At 37.5% G+C, this 25,911-nt stretch overlaps 1 protein-coding gene across 1 annotated transcript in view; it reads right to left on the minus strand.

The window, feature by feature from the left end:
* Window positions 1-17,758, minus strand: part of LOC128741638 (uncharacterized) — a 124,655-nt gene extending 106,897 nt beyond the window's left edge. The window contains exon 1 of the mRNA XM_053837592.1: window positions 17,633-17,758. Coding sequence (XP_053693567.1) covers window positions 17,633-17,758 — 126 coding nt within the window. The remainder of the gene's footprint in view (window positions 1-17,632) is intronic.
* Between the last annotated feature and the right edge of the window lie 8,153 nt (window positions 17,759-25,911).

Below are 25,911 nucleotides of genomic sequence, written 5' to 3' on the forward strand. Positions count from 1 at the left end.
TACTGATAGTTATCAGTAACCAATTACATCACTAAGTATCTGTAAGGTTTCGCTGTTATTGATATTTACTGATGTATTTACATAGTCTCGTTAGAAAAATTAGTTAGATTAAACTTATTGGTCGTTAGTTGCGTTCAATAGACGAGGATAACACCCCTTGCAGCACAGATGTTACAAACCAGTTGTGGCAACCGATTTGTGACTAATTTTAGTCATAAATGAGTTGCTGCATCTAAAAGTGTCAATTATGTGCTGCTTGGGACAATATATCGTTGTCATTCAACTTGACCTTGGGCCACTCGTCGCCAATTTCCCAGTCGTCTTAAAAGTCGCAAATCAGTTTCGACCTGGTAGAACCATCTCCTGTTCCTGGTGCCTTCCCTGTTCTTGGTGCCAGATGGGTTGTTGAAGACAACTATTTTCATCACACGGTCGTCCGGTATGCTCGGCCCACCGTACCCTACTGACTTTCGCCAGATGTACGATGGGAATCTCTCCAAACAACACCTGTAACTCGTGATTCATACGCCTCCGCCACTCGCCGCTTTCAGTTTATACTCCGCCAAATATCGTCCGCAGTACGTTTCGCTCGAACACGGCAAGGGCGCGTATGTCCTCCGTGAACAGCCTCACGACTCCAAGCCCGTAAAGAATTACTGGCCTAATAAAGGTTTTGTACATTGTCAGCTTCGTACGGAGGCGTATGCTTAATGATCGAAGCGTTTTGCGAAGGGCAAAGTAGGCCCGATTTCCTGTTTGAAAGCACCGCTGGATCTTCTCACTAGTGTTATTGTCCGTACTCACCATCGATCCCAAATACACCGTAGGAGGTACGCGTTTGCTTCTTTGGACCCACTTCCATTCGTGTATTTGATCTTCGACGCATTTATTTTTAACCTGATCTTCCTAGACTGTTGCTTTCAGTCTGGCGTAGATTGCCTCCGCCGTCGCAAGGTTCCTGGCTATGATATCAAAATCATTTTCTCACCTAGTCTCAACTCGCCGCGTCTCGAAAGGACTCAAGGGTGTCCTCGAGATCAGTCGTGTCAGTTTATCTGGTAATTTGTGCCATAGATGGCTTCGATCGACTGTATCATATGCTGCTTTGAAATCAAGATGTGATGCGTGGGCACGTTGTACTCCCAACATTTCTGCAGGGTGGTAAAAATCTGGTTCGTAGTTGCGCAAGCCTCCAAGAAGCTCGCTTGGTAAATTACAAAATAAACTTACAATGAATAACGCAGTAATAATATAACAATTTCCTATTTTTTACTTTAATGCCGTGATGGGTAAAATTACTGATATTTACAGATAGTTATCAGTAATGAACCGGAAATTACTGATAGTTATCAATAACGATTTTTAATGATAGTTCCCATCCCTATTACTTGCCTTCAGTTGGGTCACCCCTGCGAAATGGTACTTTCTACGAAAAGATGTTCCGTGAAATAGTACCACCCGCGTAAGGTTTTTCGTGAAATGGTATTCTGTGAAACTCCATATTCCGCGGTTGACCATAGTCAACCGAGAATTGGTGTTCCGCAGAATGGTATTCGGCGAAATGGTTCGTAATGATGGCGAATATTTAAATGCTATCCGCTTTATTTTATCAGGCTAAGCAATGGGGGGAGTTGTTTTCTACTTTACTGTGAGGAAAATTTGTATATTAAAACACCCATGAACTCCCCAGAAACTTGCAAAACTCGAGATTGTGACAAAGGTCATCCGAGATTCACTATTTATGTACAACACAGTTTAACTTGTGGCAACACGAAGTTTGTCGGGTCAGCTAGTTTTATATAAATATCGATGTACTTTAGATGCACTTTGGTTGAGTGATCGGAATAACATGATTAAAAATATGCATACAATAGGGAAAATCACTTCCAAGTCCTGTTTTTCCATCACTAAAAGGGGAATAAGAAGCCAGCCTGGGTAACTGTGAGCTTTTTTCCGAGTAAATTTGAAGAGTTAATTAAATGAAGCAATTCAAGTATTGCTTCGATTCTTTTCATTTTCACTCCAAGCTTCGATCCGGCGGCCATTAGCATTTGTATTAATTCATTCGATTACAAAGCCTCTTATTCGACATTGGAGTAGTGCTTGAACAAAAGAACGGATGGTGAAGAAGATGAAAATGATTCCTGCACAATCCAGTGGGATTTCGTTGTGGTGGACGCTCATGATTGAAATGGTTCAGCGCGACGCGGATCGGTTATGCTGTATAAGCGTAAACGGACTGTACCGCGTCGAACGGTGACAATTATACGCTGACACAGCGCATAGCGTAAAACGTACGACACATAGCATAGGAAGAAATATTTCAGTACAATATAGTCGAGAACGACACGTTACGAGGACCACATCTAGTATTCTTACTCTAAACCGAACCGCCATATCCCAAGAATATTGCATGGCGATCCTCGCCAGTATGCAGTGAAAGCGAGTTTCGATACGGTTAAATTTTCTGATTCACGCGTTGGAGATGCCCAAGTAAAAAAAAAAAAAAAAAAAAAAAAAGTGGTCGAGTTTTGTTCCGGAAGTTATAGTTTCAGAAATTGTGCAATGAAAAACGTCCTTGTTGGTTGCAAAGCGAAAAAGCACGCTTCGAACAGTGTTCTGGAAGAGACCACGTAATACGTGAATCGTAGAGTGAGAAAAAAAAAAAAAAAAATTAAAATGGGATGGTTTAGTGCGGATGAAATCATCGCACCGGCCGCATCAAATAGCGTCATTGAACAGAACCATACCGCACAAACAATTGCACTGTGCGTGATAGCAGCGTTGGCTGTAGGATACATTGTAGTGCGGATAGTAGCAAAACTGCACCGCCAACAGACAGAAAGTGTCGCCCAAAGAGCTATTAGTATGGCAAATTTGCCAAACGTGTAAGAAACTACCAAATGTTGTGATTCAAAATAAAAACAATTAAAACAATAAACAATTGCTTTAAAAAACAAACGTATAAAAAAAAAAAAAAAAAAAAGTGTAGTGCTGTCCCAAGTAGCTTCCACGTTGCATTCGTACATCGACATACATTCTACGGATAAAAGTGCTGATTCAGTTGTACAACTGGAAATGATTTCAATCAACCAGACGATGACTGCGAGAGAAAATTTCGTTCGATGATTCCAGCTTCGGATGGATGGAAAATTTCACACTAGCGAGATATGGGAAATTTCGGCTGCTGCGGGGAAAAAATGTCAAATGTGATGACCATATAACATCTCAAATATAACCAGAGAAATAATTGGGAAGTATCCATTAGTTAAAAAAGAAGAATATAAATTACTTTACAAAAAAAAAAAAAAAATTTTTGTTTTAGGCACTATCACTGGAATGGAAGAATTTTTCAAAGCAGGAGATGCGTTAGGGAAATTACATGCTAATTTAAAAAAACATGCCAATTATAAACCAGGCACTAAGGTAAGGAAAATAAAGGAAATCCAAACCATATTAGAAGAGCTAAAAAGGGCCGTAAACAAATGTAAAGCAATAGAGACTAAAGCCCAATTTAAAAGAAGATATCTACAACTGAAGTCTGTTGCTAGGCAGTGCTATAAGCTGCTTGGCTCAGTACCTGCTAACCTAGACGACACCTTAGCCCCTGAAGGCACTAAAGGGGGTGAGGGTGAAAATTCGAAAATACAAGATAACGAAGAAGACTCAGAGGAATCAAACGACGACGAGGAAGTTCTTCAAGAAGAATTTTCAGACTTCGAAGAAGAAGAACGCTACGAAATGGCGACCAAACTAGACCTTAGCTTGGCCATGAAGGTAGTCGACAGATATAATGGCGAACCATCGAAACTGTCCATATTTATTGAAACCGTCGAATTGCTGGAGGAATACTCCAACGGAGTTCCACCAGCAGACGTCCTGAAATTTTTAAAAACAAGACTAGTAGGCGCAGCCCACGGGGCAATCGATAATGCCCGAACAACCGCCGAGGCGTTTGATGCACTGAAAAGAAAATTTTCGGTGAAGATTACACCGAGAGCGGTGGAAAAGGAGATGGCATTGAAAAAACAACATTCTAAACAAATCGCAGAGTTCGGCGCGGACATAGAAAACCTGTCCGCTAAATTGGCAGCCGCACACGTTTCAATGGGAACTTTCCCAAGTGAGGCGGCAGCCCTAAATATTGTCGAACCTGTAGCGGTTCAGGCATTTGTCGAGGGATTGAAAGATCCCTCAACACAATTTTTCGTAAAAGCACGGAATCCGACATCGCTAAATAAAGCGATATCGGATGCGTTGGAGTGCCAAAGTACTCCAAAAACTGAAAATAGTTTGGAAAATATGATGGCACTATGGTGCACATCAGGAAGAACGCCCTATAGGGGCAACGATCGAAATAATTGGAGAAGCCGAGGAAGCTCTAGAGGTCGTGGTGGTTACCGAGGAAACACTAGGTACCGTGGTAGGGGTACACAACACAATAACAACTATGGTTATAACAATAACCACCAAACCAACCAAACCTACCGAGGAAATAACAGTCGCGGGAGGAACAACGGACATGTGGCACATATGGCCGAACCTCAGCAACGACAACAACAGCAACAACAAACACAACAACAGCAACAACAACAACCTGTAGAAGAGGCACATTTAATCGATCTTTTTCGTTAATTTTAGTGCGAAGAAGGCTCTCAGAGCAAAATTTAAATTATTTGGCAGAGTAATAGAACTCATAATTGACAGTGGAGCATCTTGTTGTATTCTGGACAAAAGATGTCTTCCCGAATTTATCAATATCAATAATTCACACACATTAGAAATCAGTGGTGTAAACGGAATAACCCGTACTCTGGGATCCGTTGACACTTTTGTGGGGTACAAGTCTGTGGAATATCCCATTAAATTTAATATTATAGAGAGCTTGCCGGATGCAGTTAACGGCTTGATTGGCACAGATTTTTTGAGAGAATTTGGAGCCATTGTTGATTTTGTGGGTATGGAGATGAGATTGCAACAACCAAAAACTGAAACATGCTACATTATACCGGCTCGTACTGAGGTGGTAAGGTACGTTGATACCGGTGTGACGGGTACTTGTGTGGTACTACAACAAGAAATAATGCCACATGTTTTCATAGCAAATTCAATATCAGTTCCAAAAGAAGGGAAATTACCCGTAAGAATTATTAATATAGCAAATAAGGAAATTTGCATTGAAACAAAAAATATTGAAACAAAGGATCTAAGGGATTACAATGTGGTAGGAAAAATTAAACTGCCAAAATACGATACTAATAGAGCAAGTAAACTTTTAAATGAGTTGAACTTGAAACATTTGACAAAACAAGATCAGGCAGAGATGCAGAGGCTATGCTTAAAATACGCTGATGTGTTTTGCTTGAAAGACGATAAATTAACAGTAACGGATAAGTACACATCCAGTATTAAAATAAAGGATGGCACAACTCCAATATTTTCTAAACAATATCGCCTTCCCCTGGCGCAAAAAAGGGAAATAAATGACCAGATTGATAGGATGATGTCAGATGGAGTCATTGAAAAGACTAGTTCCGAATGGAATAGCCCAATTTTACTAGTGCCAAAAAAGTCGGCGAATGACAAAAAGAAATGGAGGTTGGTTGTTGATTATCGGAAACTTAACAATGTTCTTGAGAACGATACATTTCCACTCCCAAATATAGAGGAGGTCATAGACTCATTGGCAGGAGCGAAGTACTTTTCGCATTTAGACTTGTCCCAAGGGTACTACCAATGCAATTTGAAGCAAGAGGATAGGCCACTAACAGCTTTCTCGACGTCGTCTGGACAATATCAGATGACAAGGCTTCCAATGGGACTAAAAATAAGCCCAGCATCATTTTCAAGACTAATGACCATAGCGATGGCAGGTCTTAATGGAGAGAAGTGTTTAGTATATTTGGATGATCTCATCATATTTGGTAGAAATCTAGAAGAGCATAACAAAAATCTCTCGAACGTTTTCCGAAGATTGCGAGAGGTAAATTTAAAACTAAACCCCGAAAAATGCAATTTTTTGCAAGAAAATTTAGTATACCTGGGACATTACATATCTGCTGAAGGCATCAGGCCTGATCCTGCTAAAATCGAAGCAGTGAAAAAATGGCCGATCCCTTCCACTGCGGATGAAGTCAAGCGATTCGTTGCTTTCGCAAATTACTATCGGAAGCACATAAAAGACTTTGCTAGGCTTTGCACACCGTTAAACAAGTTGACCAGAAAGGGTGTAAAGTTTGAATGGAGTAGCGAATGCCACAACTCATTCGAGAATTTAAAACAATGTTTTATAAATCCACCAGTACTGGATTACCCGGATCTAACGGAGACCAACAAATTCAACTTACATACGGATGCGTCTGGATATGCGATTGGTGCTGTGCTATCTAATAGCAACGGCAAACCGGTTGCATATGCCAGCAAGACTCTGAATAAAGCCGAATCAAATTACAGTACGATAGAAAAGGAGTTATTGGCTATGGTGTGGGCTATCAAGCATTTTCGACCATACCTGTATGGAAGAAGATTTGAAGTCTACAGTGACCATAGACCATTAGTTTACCTTTTTACTTTAGCTGACCCCTCCAGCAGATTAACAAAATTCAGGTTAGCTTTAGAAGAATATGATTTTGAAGTAACTTTCAGGAAAGGAAGCGAGAATGTGATAGCGGACGCGTTGTCACGCATTTCGATTCAAGACCTGAAAACACTTCATGGAAAAACTGTTCTAGTCGTTACCAGAGCTTCGAAACTTAAAGGCGAAAAAGCGAATGACGATAGGACTGATCAACCTTCGTCTAAACAAGACAAATACGTTAAAATGGTAATGAAAGATAACATAAAAAGCATGCAAATCTCCACAGATGTAATTGAAATTCCCCTCAAAAGGACACAAATTGACCTACGGGCAATGTTGTCGAAGGTGGCGGAATATTCAAAAATTAATAATATAAAATATATAATCATCAAAAATAATAAGGAGACATATGACGTCATTAAAAAATATGAAGAACTACAGATATATGGTCGACCATCATCAGTAAAAACATTACCAATTTTAATAAAAATCGGAGAACAAATAGAAGAAGTAACAGACGAAAGGTCAAAGCTTTTAATACTAAACGACTACCATATATTACCGACAGCGGGACATGCGGGTATTAGACGCACACTTGCAACTATAAGCAAAAGATATTTTTGGAAAAACATGAAATGCGATGTAGAGAATTTCATTAAAAAATGCAAGCAATGCCAGATATCAAAAGTTGGAAGATGCGGAAAAACTCCAATGATCATTACGACAACAGCAAGCACAGCATTTGAAAAAATCTACGTAGATTTGGTTGGTCCTTTGATACCTACCAATGGATACGAATATATACTAACAACGCAATGCGAGTTAACAAAATTTATAACCGCAACACCGATACCTAACAAGTCAACAGAGACAGTAGCTAAAGCATTCGTGGAGCATGTTATTTTAAAATATGGTGTTCCACAACGAATTGCGTCGGATAGAGGAACAGAGTTTATGTCGAGTTTGTTTACATCCATTGCCAAATTATTGAATATTCAAAAACTAAATTCTACAGCTTACCATCATGAAACTATAGGTTCTTTGGAGAACACACACAAATGTTTAGGAAACTTTTTACGCATCTATTGTAACGAAAAATTATTTTCTTGGGTACATTGGATACCATTTTACACATTCGCATATAACAATACCGTTCACACTAACACTGGATACACACCCTTTTATTTAGTATTCGGAAAAAATAGTAACATGCCTTCAAATTTAACAAATGATAATCCAGTGCCTATTTATGACATAGACAACTATAGCAAGCAATTGACGTTAAAGTTACAAGTATGCCATGAAGAAATAAGAGAAAACCTTCTTTCTAGCAAGATGAAAAGAACAATAAAAAATAACTTAAACATTGTACCAAAATGTTATAACAAAGATGACTTAGTCCTAATTAAAAATGAAATAGGTAAAAAATTGGACAATAAATTTATAGGTCCATACAGAGTAGTAGAGGACATAGACCCAAATATAAGGGTAGAGATCAATGGTAAAGAGGATATAATACATAAAAATAGAATAAAAAGTTATAAGGAATGAATATAATAATACATATAATTTGAAACAATAGGACGTGTGGTGGACGATTGTTTCATAATGAGTTCTTTCAAATTACATGGGAATAATACGCATTATATAAATCCTAGTTCATATTTCCTTGTTTAGTTTAAAAATTCTTAACTATAGATAACAATTTTTAAAAAATGTAAATAGGGCGTGTGGTGGACGCTCATGATTGAAATGGTTCAGCGCGACGCGGATCGGTTATGCTGTATAAGCGTAAACGGACTGTACCGCGTCGAACGGTGACAATTATACGCTGACACAGCGCATAGCGTAAAACGTACGACACATAGCATAGGAAGAAATATTTCAGTACAATATAGTCGAGAACGACACGTTACGAGGACCACATCTAGTATTCTTACTCCAAACCGAACCGCCATATCCCAAGAATATTGCATCGTCATGTGCCTTTGTTCTTGAATATACATATACAGCCATTGTTGAAAATAACGTGTCTGGTAATAGAGCCTGCTCTATGAAAAGCAGAATGATGGAAGGAGGGTTCACAGAATAACATGTTAGTTTGAGTTTCGTGATGAATGAATAATGGTTTTGAATTTTGGGAACCCCCTTTGCTGTATTAGGTATACGTTTTCATACCAGAGAAGCTTGTTACTCGCCTCACTGCTTTCGTACTAGTCAGGTTTCAATTTCACTTTATCATAACAGATATGGGATCATTCAATAACTACGTTAGTACATTTTGTGTTTACTCGAACCTTTAGGAAAGTTGAACTCCCTGTTCTGCACTTCACTCCTTTAAAAATGAGTGTTTGTAACTGACATCAACAACAAATGTATTAAAATGTGTGGAGTGATAATTTCTCTTTATCTCATGTGTTTGCAAAATTAACACAATGAATGCATCCGAACGAAATCCAACCGGTGAGGGTTGCTCTTTGCGAAAGCCTTTGATATTATTCTATACCAGCCAGCCACCGAGCGCATGCCGCATTAAACGCTTCAGTTGATCAACTTATTGAAATGCATAATTTTCTTGCTCACTCAAGCAGTAGTTTTTCGCCAACACAAAAGGAATCCCTGCGGAGCAACCGAACACGAAAAAAGACTAATTAAATTTCCATTTTCGCCATTTGTAACGTTTGTTTCTTCGTGCGGAAGCGCACTGCAGCTGCAGTATTAGCACACGCATAGTTTAGCAGACTTTGGCACAATATGTAGATACTCTGACTCTAACGAGTGGCGGAACGCAAAATTCAAGATTTTCCAAGTTCTGTTCGAAATTGTCTGAACTATGCACCCTACTCCGGCACTTCCTGCCTACCCCTGTGCAGGCCGAGCTTGAAACACCGACATCTATTTCCGGCTCTTAGCAGTGATCAGTGTTGTATGTACATAACTTGGACTATCGTATGTTAATGCTACTGCTGTTGCTGCTGTTGAAGGTTGAACCAGTCAGTGTTGGCTGTCAGCAGACAGTTGCTGCTGCAGGAGCTATGAAACTGAAAACTTGTGCCAAGAATTTTGCTATTTTGTTCGCAAAGCAAGACGTAGGGAAATAGCATGAAAAAGATTTGTACATGTTCGAAAGATTGTTTTCTAATGAAATGAAACGGAAACGAGAACAGTGCTGAAATTTCCGGCTCGATTTCTACTGGCTGTCTTCGGCTGTCCGGCGGAGGGAAAACCTGTTAGGACATATTTGATTGGCTATGATATTGTGGAAGTTATCGTCTATATTGAACCTGATTTTGGCTGTGGTTCAGAGTGCAGCTTCCGTTTGCTGGATTGTGTGAGACAGCTGCGAATAATTACTTCGCATTTGAATTGAAACTTACATTTGAGTTCGAATTTGATTTGCTATGATTTAATTTTTGGCTTTCGTAGAATTTTTTTGACTTTTTTAAAATCTTGTTGGATTTTACAAAATTTGTTTCTCTTTTGGTTTTTAATCACTTTTCTTAATGTTGTTTAAATATTTGGTGACTCATTTTTGTCATTTTATAACTATATTTAGACTTCTTGTTTCGTGTTTGGCTTCTATGTTTTCCAACAAATCTATTCTATTTTGCTTCTTTTTGACATTCTCTTTGAATTTTCTTTTGATACATTCGTTTTTATTGTACTTTTGTACTTATTGTATCATTTTTGGTCCATTTTTTTTAATATTCTTTGGCTCTTGTTCTTAGATTATTAGATTAGATCTTGTTTAACTCTATTGACTCTATTGATTCTTTATAGATTTTTCCTTGACATAAACCTTTTTTAATTTTTTGCCACTTTTTCGACTTTTTAATTGTTTTTTTTTTAAATCTCTGCGAATTCATCTTTGACTCTAGTTTGAATTTTATGACTTTATCTGAATCTCTCTCTTATTTGTTCTTTATATATCATTACATCTCATTATATATCATTATTTGTTCTTTGTTTGATTCGTTGATAGTTTTAGCTTCTTTTCACTTGTTTTAGCTGTTTTCTAACCATTTTTAAACTTTTCTAATATTTTTTCACTCGTTTTGGCTTTTTGACTCTTTTTTTGGATCATGGGCATTTGACTCTTTTTACTTTGTTGGCACTCTTATTACATCTTTTAGGAAATTTTTGACTTCTTTTGTCTCTTTTACATTTATTTTGGCTCTCTTGATTCATCTTTTCTGTGATTTTCTGTGACTCTCGTGATTTATTATTCTTAGTTGACTTTGTAATAATTTATTGACACTTCCAGATTCTTTTTTAACTCTTTTTAACAGTTTATTGTCCCTTTTTGGCTCTAACTAGTTTTTTCTTGGTAATATTTTCAACTCTTTTAATTCTTTTAAACTTCGAAAACGGAAAGCAGCACCTATGTTTTGGTTTGCATTGCTTTGGTCTCTCATATATAAACTCTTTTAACTTTTAATTTGGCCCTTTAGGCTGTTTTGGACTCGTTATTGGTTATTGTTTGTCCATTTTTCGATTCTTTTGCTTTCTTGGGACTGATTTTTAATTATTTCTCACATGAACTCTATTTCTATGATTCTTCTATCTTTTTTAGCTCTTCAATGACTCTATTTTCGTTCTTTTTTAAATTTATGTTTGTCTCTCCTGACCAGGGATGGAAAATCAGCAATTTTGATCAAATCGGTGAACTATCGCCACACGCACAGATCACGATCTGTACAGATCATGATAAACAGTGAGTCTTTAGCTTTAATAACAAAATTTCGCTTTCATAATAACTTGTGGTGGTCGATCAAAGTGTTAAATTTCACCTAGCTGCAAGGAAAAAGGTGACTTATATTGTTTTTATTGAGATTCACGCACTGCACACAACCGATCGTCTGTATTTGTTATATTTTTTGACGCAATCAATCAATGCACATGATCTGATATGAGGTATGTCACAACCTGTACTGATTGCGACAAACTATTTGTCGCTTAAAAGTAGCGATGTCAATGAATCTGAATCAGATCGCTCCGATACTCTTCATCGCTAGAAGTGATTGTTTTCCATCCCTGCTTCTGACTCTTCTAACACTTTTAAATAGTTTTGCTCAGTTCATTTTTTGACTCATTTGTGATTCTTTTTGATTCGTTTTCGATTCTTGTTTGGCTTTTTCTAACCCTATTTCTTAGCTTTGTTTCGAATTGTTTTAATTCACATTTTCAACTTTTCTAATTTTTTGATAAATTTGTCACTTAGTTGGATCCTTTTGATTTGTGTTTTGAACCTCCCTCGATTATTTTACTCTTCTTGACGGTTTTTGTCACTTTTTGGGATTTGGGATTTTTTGACCATAATGTTATCGTTACGATACCCAAGTAACATTTTGGGTTTTATTACATTCTTATGATGGCATTTAAGACCAAAATTAGTCATGAAGCCCGCCATAACAGTATAATAAAACTTACATTGTTGCTTGAGTTTTGTTAAGCTTGTTACTAGCATTTGATTTATTTTTTGACATTTTATTAACTTTTGTTGTTTTTTGACATTTTATGAACCTTGTTTTTTGTTCTCTTTTTTCTTTCGTTAAGCTGGTTGTTGGCATTTTATTTCTTTTTCGACACTTTATGAACTTTTGTTTAAAATTTTCTTTTTTATTCTTATTTGACCTGATTTACCTGCTTTGCATGAATCTTTTTGACACTCTTTTAATTCTTTCTCGACTCCTGTTTGAGAAGTCAAAAGTCTTTTTGTCACAATTTTTGGATTTTCTTAACTCTTCTTTTTTGACGTATTTTGATTCTTTTTGTTTCGTTTCTTTTTGACTCTGTTTTTGCTCATATTTTCAACTTTTCTAATTCTTTTTTGATTCCTTTTTCATAAACTCGTCTCTTATTTGTACTTTTCCATTGAATTTGGTTATTTGAGATTTTCTTTTGACACTTTTTGAACTGTGATTAAATATACGTTTGACAATTGTTTTCAATTTAACTCTTTTTGTGGTTATTTTTTGAACATAATTTACAGTTTTGATTTTTTTACTTTGTTTTTTCTTTATATTTTTTTATATTCTATAAACTACTGTTAATGTGTTTATTTCTAATCATATTTGACTCATGATTGACCTATTTTGTTAGAATGGTTTTTGGGCTCTTTTTTCTTGTTGAAATTTTCAACTCTTCTGATTGTTTTTTGACACATTTTGATGCTTGTTTGATTTCTATTTCTTTTGAATTCGTTTACTCGATTGATTTTTTGACTCCTTCTTGATTTCTGTTTGACTCTTTTGACCATGTTTGCCTCTTTTCATTCTTTTTTGACCAATTTTGAAGTTTTTAGTGTTTTTTTGTACTTTGTTGACTTTGTTGAGTTGTTTTTTAACCCTTGGTTGGTACATTTTTGAGCACTTTTCGACTCTTTCAATTCTTTGGTCTAGTTTTTTTCTACTGTTTTTTGAATCTCTTCTAATTCAGTTTTGACTTGTGACGCAATTTTTTGCTAATTTTGCACATTTGCTTGACTTTCATTTCATTCTATTTTAGCCGGTTTGGACTCATTTTTTGGCTCCTTTCAACTATATTTTCATTATGTTAAATTTTTATTTCTTAACCCTTTTTTAAACTCTTCTTGGGTTTATATTTTGATTCTTTTTTGGCTCTCGTTTGAGTGAATTTTATCTTATTCATAGATACCCTTACAAACACACTTACAAACACGATCATTAGCGCAGATGTTTTAGCTTTCTTTGGCTCTTCTTTGATAATTTTTGTCCGGTTTTTGACACTTTGATTTTTTTGCACTGTTTGTTGATTACCTTTTGACACTTTTGATTCTTTTTCAACGCTTTTGTAGTTCTTTTTTGGCCTGTTTTTGATTATTCCATTGTCCATATTGACTCTTTTAACTCTTGTGATTCTTGTTTGACTTTTTGAGTTTGATCTTTTTTGAATTTGTAGCCTTGTAGATTCTTTGGCACCTTTTTGCTTTTTGCTCGACTGTTTTGGTAATTGTTGGCTCTGTTTCATCATTTAATATCCAATTCGAATGTCGTTTTTGGACTGTTGTTTGTTGCATTTGACTCTTTTATTTTTTTCATAATCCTTGATAGCCCGTTTTTGAGCACTTTTCGTTTTATTTAAGTCTATTTCAATTCTCTTTTTGATGTTTTGTCTCTGTTTCGGTTGAAGGTCTTCGAGCACTTCTCGGCTCATTTTAATCTATTTCAACTCCTTTTTGATTATTTTTGTCGTTACTCGGTTCTAGTTCTTTAGTTCTTTTTTTATTTTCGGCTTTGCGTCTTTTAGTTTTCCTTCTTCGATTATTTTGTTCAGTTTTTGACTAATTTTGATTATTTTTCATTAATTTTTAGCTCTCTTTTGACATTATTTGACTCTGTATGAACTCTTATTTCACTTTTTGGACCTTTTTTTATGTTTCTTTTTGGGCCCGTTTTTGACTTAAACGAGTTCTTTTAACTCATTTTAAACACTTGTTCGATCCTTGTTTGACTTCATTGACTCTTTGATTCTTTGTTGATTCTCGTTTGGCTCTTTTGGGTTTTTTATCATTTTCCAGACACTTTTGATTCTTTTTTGGTCTGTCTTTTTATCTTTATTTTGACTATTTTTGACTATTGACTATTAAATTATTAAATAATGTTTATCATTTTCATAACACTTTTGATTCTTTTTAGGGCTGTCTTGTTAAATTTATTTTGATTAGGCCATTACAAATATTTAAAAAAGTTTTTGTCCCTTCGGTGTTGGGCCACTGAAGGGGGGGGGGTGAAAAAAAAATAAAGAGAGTTTTTTAATCAAGCAAAAATATAGGGATTTTAGGCATTTTTACTTAAAGTTTAAACGGGAAAACCAAATCTATTCTTGCTTTTAATAAATACGTTGTTATTTTTTATGCAAAAATCTACGAACAAAAAGACAAAAACGAAAGAAAATTTTTTTGACCGAGTTTCGGAAATTCCACTGTTCCATTTCTATTTCATGCTAGAAGCGTTAACTCAACTCGTACACTCATTTTTCGAGTCTTTCAGGCTGTAGAGCCCACAGTCGATTGATTTTATAAAAAAAATTAACTCATATCCTACAAATTATTTTAGCCTCCAAATTTTTCATGCCAATTTTCAAGGGGGGGGGGGGGGTGACAAAAACTTTGAAAATGATTTGCAATGGCCTTATTGACTATCTCTTGATTCTTCTAATTCTTTTCGCTATTTACTTCATTGAGTCTTTTACTCTTTATTGATCCGTTTTAATTATTTTTTGATTTTCCTTTGATTCTTTTTAAAAGCTTTTTTGTTTCTTTTTAAATTTTTAAATCTTTTTGTAACTCTTCCTAGACTTGACTTGACAGCAAATTTTCGATGTTTCTGCTTTCAGAATGCTTGTTTAAGAATGTTATTTGGCTTTTTTTCTCTTATTTTGACTCTTGTTAAATCTAGCGATGAATTTTTTGGACTGTTTTTTTAGAACGATTTTGACTCGTGCTTGACTCTTTTGGCTTTTCAGCTTTATTCGATTTTATTTTATTTAATTAAATTTTAACGCCTTGATATTTTAAATTTTTTTGAAGGCTTTTGATTCTTCTTCCTTACATCTTTCTCCTTTGATTTTTTACGGTACTGACTCGTCGATTCTTTCAATATTGATTTTTTTCTGACTCAGCAAAAAAGTCCTTACCCTTTTCAGATATTTTTTAGCTCTTTTTCACTTTTTACTAGAGGCAAATGTATTGCCTCTAATCATTTTATGGCTCTTTTTTGCCTTTAAACTGTTTTTTTAATTTCCGTGAATTTATTTTTGACTCTGGTTTGAATCTTATGCGAATCTTTTTCGAATCTTATTTTGACTCTAGTTGGTTTTATGTAACTCTTTGCTGGTTCTTTTCTGACTCTTTTTAGCCCTTTTTATTTTTATTGACTGGTTTGAATCTTTTGTAAACATCTTTCGACTCCTTTTTGGCTAGTTTAGAGAGTTTGGCCGTTTTATGACTCATTTACAGACACTCAGAAACACTCACGTGCGTTACGAAATTTAATTGAATCAAACAATACATTCCAAAAATTGGACACTGATTATTCGGCGGTGGTAGCAAGAAGCTTATCAACACACCAAAGTTGTCATCCGCAAACTAATTGTCATTTTATTGAAACGACGGGCAGTGAGATAACAGCACGTTCCCATAGATAAACTTATCCGTGTACTCGAAAGGTCAGCATATTTTTGTGGCCCATCATCACATGCACTGTGGGTGGGCGCACTTCCGTCGACGACGCATAAATCCAACCCGGTCGAATCCTTTGCGCTGCTACGTTGGCTGGCTGCGACCTGTCAGCTACGCGACGTTGCGTTGTTGGTCGGCGAATGGACCTGACGCCGGGGAATTCGAACTGAAGCAAATGAGTGCAAATTTTTCCACTACATTTAATGCAGTGAGCTTGTTTTATGGCAGCCGACAGTGCTGATGTTCATCAAGCTTTACAACTGAGCTGAGCTGAGCTGAGCAAATGGACGCCGGAGATGGGAGAAAAAAATATAATAAAAAGCAAAAACGTAAAATAACGAAATGATGGGAGTAATTCGACATCAGCCACGAAGTCACGGACGATGGCTGTAAAGGAAAAGCATAAAACAATAATGCGAGTATGTTTGACACGATCGAATTTTCAGGACTAGATTGTGTCAGCTCAATCGGAAGTGGCTCCGAAAAGCACTGAAAAGCACATTTTACTGGTAGTGGAAAAAAATTCAACTTTTCTACTGCATATTGCATAAGCAATTTCAATAACATGAATGACAATGTTCAATCTTTCGCTCGTTCAGCCAAGCCACACCGGAGGATACGAAAATTCAATAAAAATATTTTCTCATATCGAAACAACATCTTTACGATAATGTCATTCAATCAGGTTGATGCAAATCCGGTCCATCACGGAAGAATTTGTTATTATTCGTTGGAATCTTAATCTAACCAACCATCTTCGAGAATGGTCTCACCACTGGGACTGGGAGGAGGTCCACCGCCACCGTCAGCCGGTAGTAGTTTGGTCGGGATGGGACGGCAATTTGCAATTATCTTGAACGCAAATCCAATCAGGATACTCGGAGCGAACGTGCCACTTTGCAGATCCTGTACACCGATGATGATGGCCGTCTAACCAGGCAGAGGTTCGGAATTTTCCGGGCAAATAAAATGAAATAATTTCAACCAAATTCACTTACCAGATCAGTGAAGTTCTTTAGGTTGCTTTATGTTCGTTTGTAGATTTTGTCATCTTCATCATCATCGTTGGCATCGGCATCGAAAGAGATGAGAATTTAATTTTCTATTTCCTGCGCCTTGCATGAGCTTCATTTCCGGTAAAATCTTTTCCGCTGAGTAAAAGCCGTTTGTCCGTTTTACACTTTTATTCTCACTATTCTTGTTCGGTAAAAAAAAACTACAACCCGTTGTGGGTGGGTTGGATGGTGTTGCTCCATTCCAAGCCACCGCTCATTGTATTATCATTCCAATCTGAATCTACGTGTTATATTGCTGCGAATTCTCGCTGAAACCAAAGCCGATCGGATTATCAGTATGTTGTTGGTTTGGCATAATTCCATGCGGTGTGTCGAGTGAGGGGGAGAACGGGAGTTAATTTTCTCCCCAAAATTCGGTTCAGCGTTGCGGCGAAGCGAGACGAAACGAAAGCAGGAAATTCGAAAGCAGAATGACGCGATTTATCTGCCGTAGTCGTGGAATTTGTTGACATTGATTGAAATATTGAGAATTTGGTGCGCGATGGTCGACACAATCGAGCAAGATTAATGGTTTCGGTATGCTAATTATGATCGGAGCTGGGCGGGGAGTCGAATAAGATAGATTTTTGTCGGTCTTCCAGCCTGCGAGTCCCTTTCGCTATTTGCCGCTTCTTTAAGCGGGAAAATGAATGTGATTTTTAAAGATGTTTGGCTTTGCCAGCAAAGCAACTAGTAAATGCTCTCTCGAGCTAAATTTAGTTGGAGTAGTGCAAATTATGGCACATCTGGGATGTATGATAAAACAGCAAAAATTAAATAACCGTTGAAAACACTCACCTTGAATGGATCCCGATCGTGCTGAGTCTGGTTGATGTACATCGACGTTCGCCGGCCGACAATCGAACGACAACCGATGGAACTGCTGCGCCTTCCGGCCGTCCGGTCTGTCGTTACTTGAAGCATGATTGCGAAAAACCGAGCGGAAGACAATTTATTCACACCTGTAAAACCCTTCTTAACAGCACCACCTCGGAAACCGTGAGCACGTGAACAACACACCCAAGCGCGCTGAATGGGGCGAAAGCTTTCCACACTTCGGGATCAAATTTATCTTCCGAATCCGGAAAGTACTGCAGAGCTCTTTCTTTATTGTGGTTCACTTTCCTCAGCATATTTTTCGTGAAGCCATATTCAAATCGACGGTCGTTTTCTCCGCAAACCCTTCGGAACAGCTGCAATACGATTAACACACAGCCAAGAAGAGTCGGATCGAAAAGCACAGACAATAAATTGAATATTTTTTCTGCAGTTTCCTATGGATGAATCAAATTTTTTCCGCAAGTAACCGACTTTTTATCACCCGTAACAGCCTGCACCAATTCCGACTCCACCGGGCGGGACGAATATTCGTATAAACTTGGAATATTTACACTTTGCACCTCACTGATGACAGGATAATGACGATCTTATTTCTGCTGCCTCTCACAACTGACGGACACTCGCGAAACACGTGGCACTGATGATGGTTGCAACCATCAACCGAAATATTTTACCGGTTTTGCTACCTTCTACGGGGTATTCTATGGTCCTTCCACTTCGTTGATTAAATATCGACCAAAACGATTCCGTCGCCAGATGTTAGTCGAGTGACACAGTTGAACCGAAACGGCTGTCTGTCAGCAAAGAAGATAAGTAGTCTGTAAAGAAATAAAACAAAAATATTGATTCAGAAAAATTCATACGTAAATACATTTGCTTTTCCTCAATTGAACAATCGTAAAAAAAATTTAATATGATTAATAGCAATCAATCGTTTAACAATTATAATTTTACTACAATCAATCATAATCTAATTATAATTCAACCAAAACTAAATCCGCGAAATCCAAAGACGATGATTAAATCTTCAAATAAAAATTTGGATAGCAGAGATCACAATCAGGAATCAGAAATTAGAAAACAGAAAACAGAAAACAGAAAACAGAAAACAGAAAACAGAAAACAGAAAACAGAAAACAGAAAACAGAAAACAGAAAACAGAAAACAGAAAACAGAAAACAGAAAACAGAAAACAGAAAACAGAAAACAGAAAACAGAAAACAGAAAACAGAAAACAGAAAACAGAAAACAGAAAACAGAAAACAGAAAACAGAAAACAGAAAACAGAAAACAGAAAACAGAAAACAGAAAACAGAAAACAGAAAACAGAAAACAGAAAACAGAAAACAGAAAACAGAAAACAGAAAACAGAAAACAGAAAACAGAAAACAGAAAACAGAAGACAGAAAACATAAAATAGATTAAAAGTAAAAGTAGAAGAGAGCAGAATAAATCATAAATACAGATCAAATCATAAACAGAAAAGATCAATAGAAAAAAACTAGAACGAAACAGAAAAACAGGTAAAATAGAAGAAAAACACAAAAAACAGGCAGAATTGAAAGACAAAAACACAAAAATCATGAAAAATACAAAAACAAAATGTAAATGAGAGCAAAAATAGACTAAAATTCCTGAAAAATAGAATAAAAACAAAAAAGCAGAAATAACAGAGAATTAAAATAAGAACAGCGCTAAAAAGGAACAGAAAAAGATAGTTCAAACGAGAAAAACTATAAAAAACTAGAAAAACAGAAAAAATGAAATGGAAAAACAGAAATAACAGAAAAGACAAACAGTAAAATATTAGTACATACAAGCGGCAAAGAGCAAGTCAGATAAAATAAACTGAATGAAGATGAAAAGAGTAAATAAAACAGAAAAAAATCATAGAAAAAACAGAAAAACAGGGATGGTCAATGTTTTTCAATACCCGGAAGTTTAAAGAAGGAAGGAAGTGTCTTGTGCGAAGAATGATAAATTGGAAGAACTGAAAAATTTGAAGTTTATGTCAAAAATATATTGGGTTATTCAATGGCAGGTGGGACGAGTGTTGCGAAGCCCACACTCGTACGTTCCAATTCTCTCACACACGCGTACTCATTCTAACGAACACGGCGGCATAAGCATCCCTTTAGAACTCCCGTTCTGCTTTCTTCATGCATTGTAACGAGTTTTTGCGAGTAGGGGTACCGCCAGAGTGCAAGCGACATGCGACGCGACGCGACATTTCTTGCTGTAGTTATACGCGCAGCCCCTTTTCGCCCGAAGCAGGACTGTGCATTTAGCACCATGAGAGCGAAGTTGTGTCGCGTCGCTGTCGCGTTTACTCTGTACGGGGCCTATGCGTTTAGCTAACAGCTACAGTTTTCGCTCGTCGTTCGTCGTTGCAGCCCGATCTACTGATGCCGATTACACGTGAAGGCTTGCGCTCCCGCCCGTGTGTAAAATCGGGGGCGAAAATGAAGAAGAAGAAGAAAAAGTATTGCAAAATTTGTATCTCAGTGCGCCACCAGCCTCACGGGCAGTTGATTCCCTGCGAGTTTTTTGCCTCGGGAATAACCTATGCAGCAAGACGATGTGAGGATGTGTCTGCGCGCGTGTGTGGGTAGCAGAATGTCTGCGCACAGCACTGGCGGCTGAATACTATGTTTCTCATACTCTTTCGCGTGTGAGTAGGCATGGTTGACTTCTCGCTCGATACGCAACATTGGGTGGGACTTGAACCCTTGCTCTTTCGGTTGCCGGCCGAATGTTTTACTGACTCAACTATTGCCGCACCCCCCCCTTTTGGTAGCCTAATACCAAGTTTCGATTTATTTTCACAATTCTATCACTCCACACACCCATCACGCACTTCCCAGCTAGCATTTTTATAGGTATAAAAAAGTTAAAAATCGGCATTACGTACATATATACATGCTAATAAATCGTATTTGTTGCGGCAAAACTGGCATATTCGTACTATTTTGGAGGCGATATACGTGATGAGAAATAAATATACGCGTTTTAGCTATATAAGTAATTAAATACGATAATATCCGATTAAGCCCGGTTCGCTCCGTGCTGCTATACGATTCTGTGCTGAGTATCGTATGTGTTTCAGTTACTGTCATTATATATGACAGATAATCAACTTGGGCGCACTTTATTAAGCATTAGCTACGATTTCGAGTTTATTAAGAGATATTTACGATAATTTTTGGACTTTGATATACGAGTTGGTGCTGGCCGGGTTCTCGGTGACGATATTATTGTTGTATGATTGCTTTTTGTTTCTGCCATCGAGAAGATACACAAGATGTTACCCACTGGGTCAGTGCGGTAGAAACAGGCAGTCTGTTGCCGACGTCTCACCGAAATGTTTTTGATTCTACACTATTAAGTTCTGGAATTGAAACTCAGGATTTTAATGTTGAAATCTAAAATTTGAAATCGGAAATCCGAAGTCCAATAACTGTTTATTAATTCGGAAATCAGAAAACAGGAATGTACTATTAACCCTCTGGTGGTGCCCTCGGCCGTAATTTAGCGTCATTTGACGTATTTTTCTTCCAATCCCTAATACAGCAGTCCCCCGAATAACGCGGTTTCGAATAAGGACGTTTCCATTAAGGACGGTCTCGAGTGATTCCATTAACGCGGTCGAACGTCCTTATTGGAGTCTACGTAGCATATGGGAATTGACTTAATTGGTTCCAACATGGAATAACTCGTGATCCTGACCTAATAGACGGTTAGTGTCTTCGACAAAGTTGTTCAGTACATCAACGGGTTTTCATTGGATTATAGTATTGCGGAATTGTCTCACAACGTGGCGCTAGCGTATATGTAATATTTTTGTATAGGCTGTATCTCGCGCTGCAGGCTATCTAGAAAGTTGCGGCCTTCGGGAAGGTTGCTCAAATGACTGCCACCTTCAAGATGGCATGGAAAAAAGCGCAGAACTGACTCACTACGTGGCGCTAGTGTATATGTAATCCTCTTAAGCAGGCTGTATCTCACGCTGCTGACTATCTAGCAAATTGCGGTCTTCGAGAAGGTTATTCATATGACTGCGACCTTCAAGAAGGGATGGAAAATATTGCAGAATTGCCTCACTACGTGGCGCTGGCATATATGTAATCTTCTTAAGCAGGCTGTATCTTGCGCTGCTGATTGTCTGGAAAGTTGCGGTCTTCGGGAAGGTTATTCATAAAACTGCCACCTTCAAGATGGTATGAAAAATATTGCAGAATTGCTTCACTATGTGGTGCTAATGTATATGTAACATTTTTAACCAGGCTGTCTTTTGCCCTGCAGGCTATCTAAAAAGTTGCGATCTTCGGGAAGGTTATTCATATGACTGAGGCCTTCAAGAAGGGATGGAAAATATTACAGAATTGCCTCACTACGTAGCGCTAGCATATATGTAATCTTCTTAAGCAGGCTGTATCTCGCGCTGCTGACTATATAGCAAGCTGCGGTCTTCGGGAAGGTTATTCATGACTGCAACCTTCAAGAAGGGATAGAAAATATTGCAGAACTGACTCACTATGTGGCGCTAGCATATTTGCAATCTTTTTATGAAGGCTGTATATTGCGCTGCTGACTATATAGCAAGCTGCGGTCTTCGAGAAGGTTATTCGTATGACTGAGACCTTCAAGAAGCGATGGAAAATACTACAGAATTACCTCACTACGTGGCGCTAGCATATATATAATCTTCTTAAGCAGGCTGTATCACGCGCTGCTGACTGTATACCAAGTTGCGGTCTTCGAGAAGATTATTCAAATGACGCTGGGATTTTTCTGGCCATTTAGGAAGTAGCATTTACGGATAGATGGTAGACTAACCCGATGGATTATTTTTGCGAGGACTGTGGGGGATATACGAGTTTCTTCTAAAAACACGCATGCTGAAAATAATAGCATAAACATAAAGGTCAGCATTGATTTGCAATTGTGGAGCCCCACCTCTGGGCACGTCGGTGAGCAGATGCGTTCGATGTAAAAAAGTTGTAGGGACCTAAACTGCCATTTTCAAAAGATGATTAGATCACGATACTATTTCGTGGTTACCGTTGAACCACTATTATCAAACTGGTTCATCTCTACCAGGATGCTTACCAGGATGAGTCGAAAAATTTTGGTTTGTTAGGTTTCAACAAAAATTTAAGTACTGTACAAAATTTTTGTATTTAATTTTTAATATATGGAAAAATAAACACTGGTTTTTTTCTTTTTTGTTTAGCTTTTGTTTAGTTTGTTTGAAGGTCTGATGTTATTATCTTTTTCTTGCCCCCCTCTTCAAAAAAATTTCCAGACCAGGACACGCAGGTAGCACACTTTTGTCACTTCTGGTTGCTGCAACCTATTTATGACTGAAATCAGTCATTAATCGGTTACCACAACTAGTTTATAACAACTGTGCTAGTAGGGCATAAACTTTTTTACAATAAGCTTTGTATAAGCTTTATTAAACTTATTATTAGAATGTGAATTGGTTGCATGGTTTTAACAGATATTTTGTATTCACTGCAGCGCAATATAAAGCCTTCACAAGAAGATTACATATACACTAGCGCCACGTAGTGAGACAATTCTACAATAACTTTCTCGAAGGCCACAACTTACTAGATAGCCAGCAGCGCGAGATACAGCCTGCCTAAGCGGATTAAATGTACACTAGCGCCACGTAGTGAGACAATTCTGCAATATTTTCCATACCATATTTAAGGTGGCAGTCATATGAATAACCTTCCCGAAGACCACAGCTTTCCAGATAGTCATCATCGCAAGATACAGCCTGTATAAGAATGTTACATATATGCTAGCGCCACGTAGTGAGATAATTCTGCAATACTATAATCCAATGAAAACCCGTTGATGTACTGAACAACTTTGTCGAAGGCACCAACCGCCTGTATGGTCAGGATCACGAGTTATTCCGTGTTGGAACCAATTAAGTCAATTCCCATATGCTACATAGACTCCATTAACACGGTTTCCATTAACGCGGTCCCTATTAGCGTCCTTATTGGGGGGATTACTGTAGTAAATTTATACATATTAATATTTACTCATACATTGCCATTATAGTTTAATCTATCGAATCAAATAATTATTTTGATACAGTCAATCCACAATCATGTGTCACACACAATTGTGGGTCCTTTTGGCTTTAGCTGCTAATTTCCGCATGAATATCACCTAATGATTGTTTTTTTGTTTTTACTGGTACTAACTTTTTCGCGGTCAAACGTAAACTCTTTTTTGATTAAAGCAGAGGAGCGTTTGGTGCGAAAAATGTTAGACTGAATACTGGGCAAGTTTCGATCTGCGGCTAAAAATATATTGGGTTTAGTTCGTGGCAGTGGGACTCCAACCCACAATTTTCATAACTGTCTATCTTCTCGTGTAGAAGCAAAGGGCAGTCATATTACAAATAATAACCGTTACCGGGAGCGTATGAGTGCGAAAGATGGAATGCTTGGACTGGTAGAACAAAAACTAGATCTGAGACTAATTAATACTAATCGAGAAATTGTGGGTTGGAGTCCCACTGCCATGAACTAAACCCAATATATTTTTAGCCGCAGATCGAAACTTGCCCAGTATTCAGTCTAACATTTTTCGCACCAAGCGCTCCTCTGCTTTAATAAAAAAAGACCTAATGATTGATCGAATTGTTAATCCTACTTAGTAACAATTTTTTATTTATTTATTTTTATTTTATTTTCTTACTTCATCGGAACTAATGTCTAAATGAAGATTTAAACTGTGGATGGGAAAAGCCTATTTGAGTTGAGATTTAATCCCATTCTCAAATCGGCATAAAAACCCATCATCTTTTAATAATAACAATAACATTGGCACACAAACTTAATCAAACATAGAGACATAAAATTCACATCAAGTCACACTATTTCTTATCCTATTCTTAAAAGTATTCGTCGATATTGTAAAGTCAAAATGTTCATACACCTCATTGAATAAACAACACATCGCGTGAATTGGTTCATGTAGTCCGTAGCTTGTACGGTGAAAGGCAGGCCGTAGAAATCCTCGAGATCTAAGCGGTCGAGGCATAACATTTATATCAACCATATGTAGAAGTTCTGGAGCGTCGACCTCCCATTTCAAAAGTTGGGCAACGAAGACGGCTCTGGATACGTCTCTCCTTTTACATAGGGTTTCCACATTCAGCAGTTTACAACGGTCCTCATAGGGTGGGAGATTTTGATGGTCCGACCACGGGATATGTCTTAATGCGTGCCTTATAAATCTGCGTTGCACTGCTTCGATTCTTGTTGACCAAGTGTCCGTGAACGGACTCCATACCACAGAAGCAGTCTCAAGAATGGAGCGTACTAGGGAAAAGTAAAGAGCTCGCAAACAATATGGGTCGCGGAAATCTTTAGCCACACGCATGATAAAACCCAGATTACGATTCGCCTTTGAAATAATGTCTGAGTAATGGTTGTTGAAGGTCATTCTAGTATCCAGCTCCACTCCTAGGTCTCTAACAACTTTGACCCGCTCAAGACAAGAGTTGTCGATTGTGTAATTGTACGCAATAGGTGTTTTGCTTCGTGTGAATTTTATCAATCATTTAGTATAATATTCACGCATTAATCGACAGAAAAAGCTAAAATGACCCACGATTGTGTGTGACTGATGATTGTGGACTGACTGTATATTACGTTAATTTGAGGATTTTATTCTGTGCGAAAGTTGAAAAAATTAGGAAAAACTGGTGGTGAAACGGTGGGCACCAGAGGGTTAAATCCTAAATTCTCAAAGCGAAATTTGAAATTTTGATTTTAAAGTTGGTTAAAATTTGTTATCTGAAAAATCATGAATCTGAAAATCGATTTCGAGTCTCAAAATCCGAAATCAGAAGCCCGAAATCCCGAGTTCGGAGGCGATGTCAGAAATTAGCAATTCGACGTCTAAAAGTAGAAATCTGAAATCCGTGGCTCAAAATCCGACGTTGGAATTGGGAAATACAAGATCGGACAACTGAATTTCGACACTCGGAAAACAGAATGCTGAAAAACTAGACACAAAAGAATCGAAATGTAAAATCAAACATCCAAAGTTCAAATGCTCAAATTTGAAATATAAACTCAGCACACAAAATGCAAGTCAAAATTTTTAAACCGAAGGTCAAAATTTTTAAACCGAAATATGAAATTAGAATTTGCAATCTGGAAGCAGTGGGGGAACGAGGGGCAAGACGACCACCCGGGGCA

This window comes from Sabethes cyaneus, chromosome 3, assembly GCF_943734655.1.
Source record: "Sabethes cyaneus chromosome 3, idSabCyanKW18_F2, whole genome shotgun sequence".
In the NCBI taxonomy this organism is placed as follows: Eukaryota; Metazoa; Arthropoda; class Insecta; order Diptera; family Culicidae; genus Sabethes; species Sabethes cyaneus.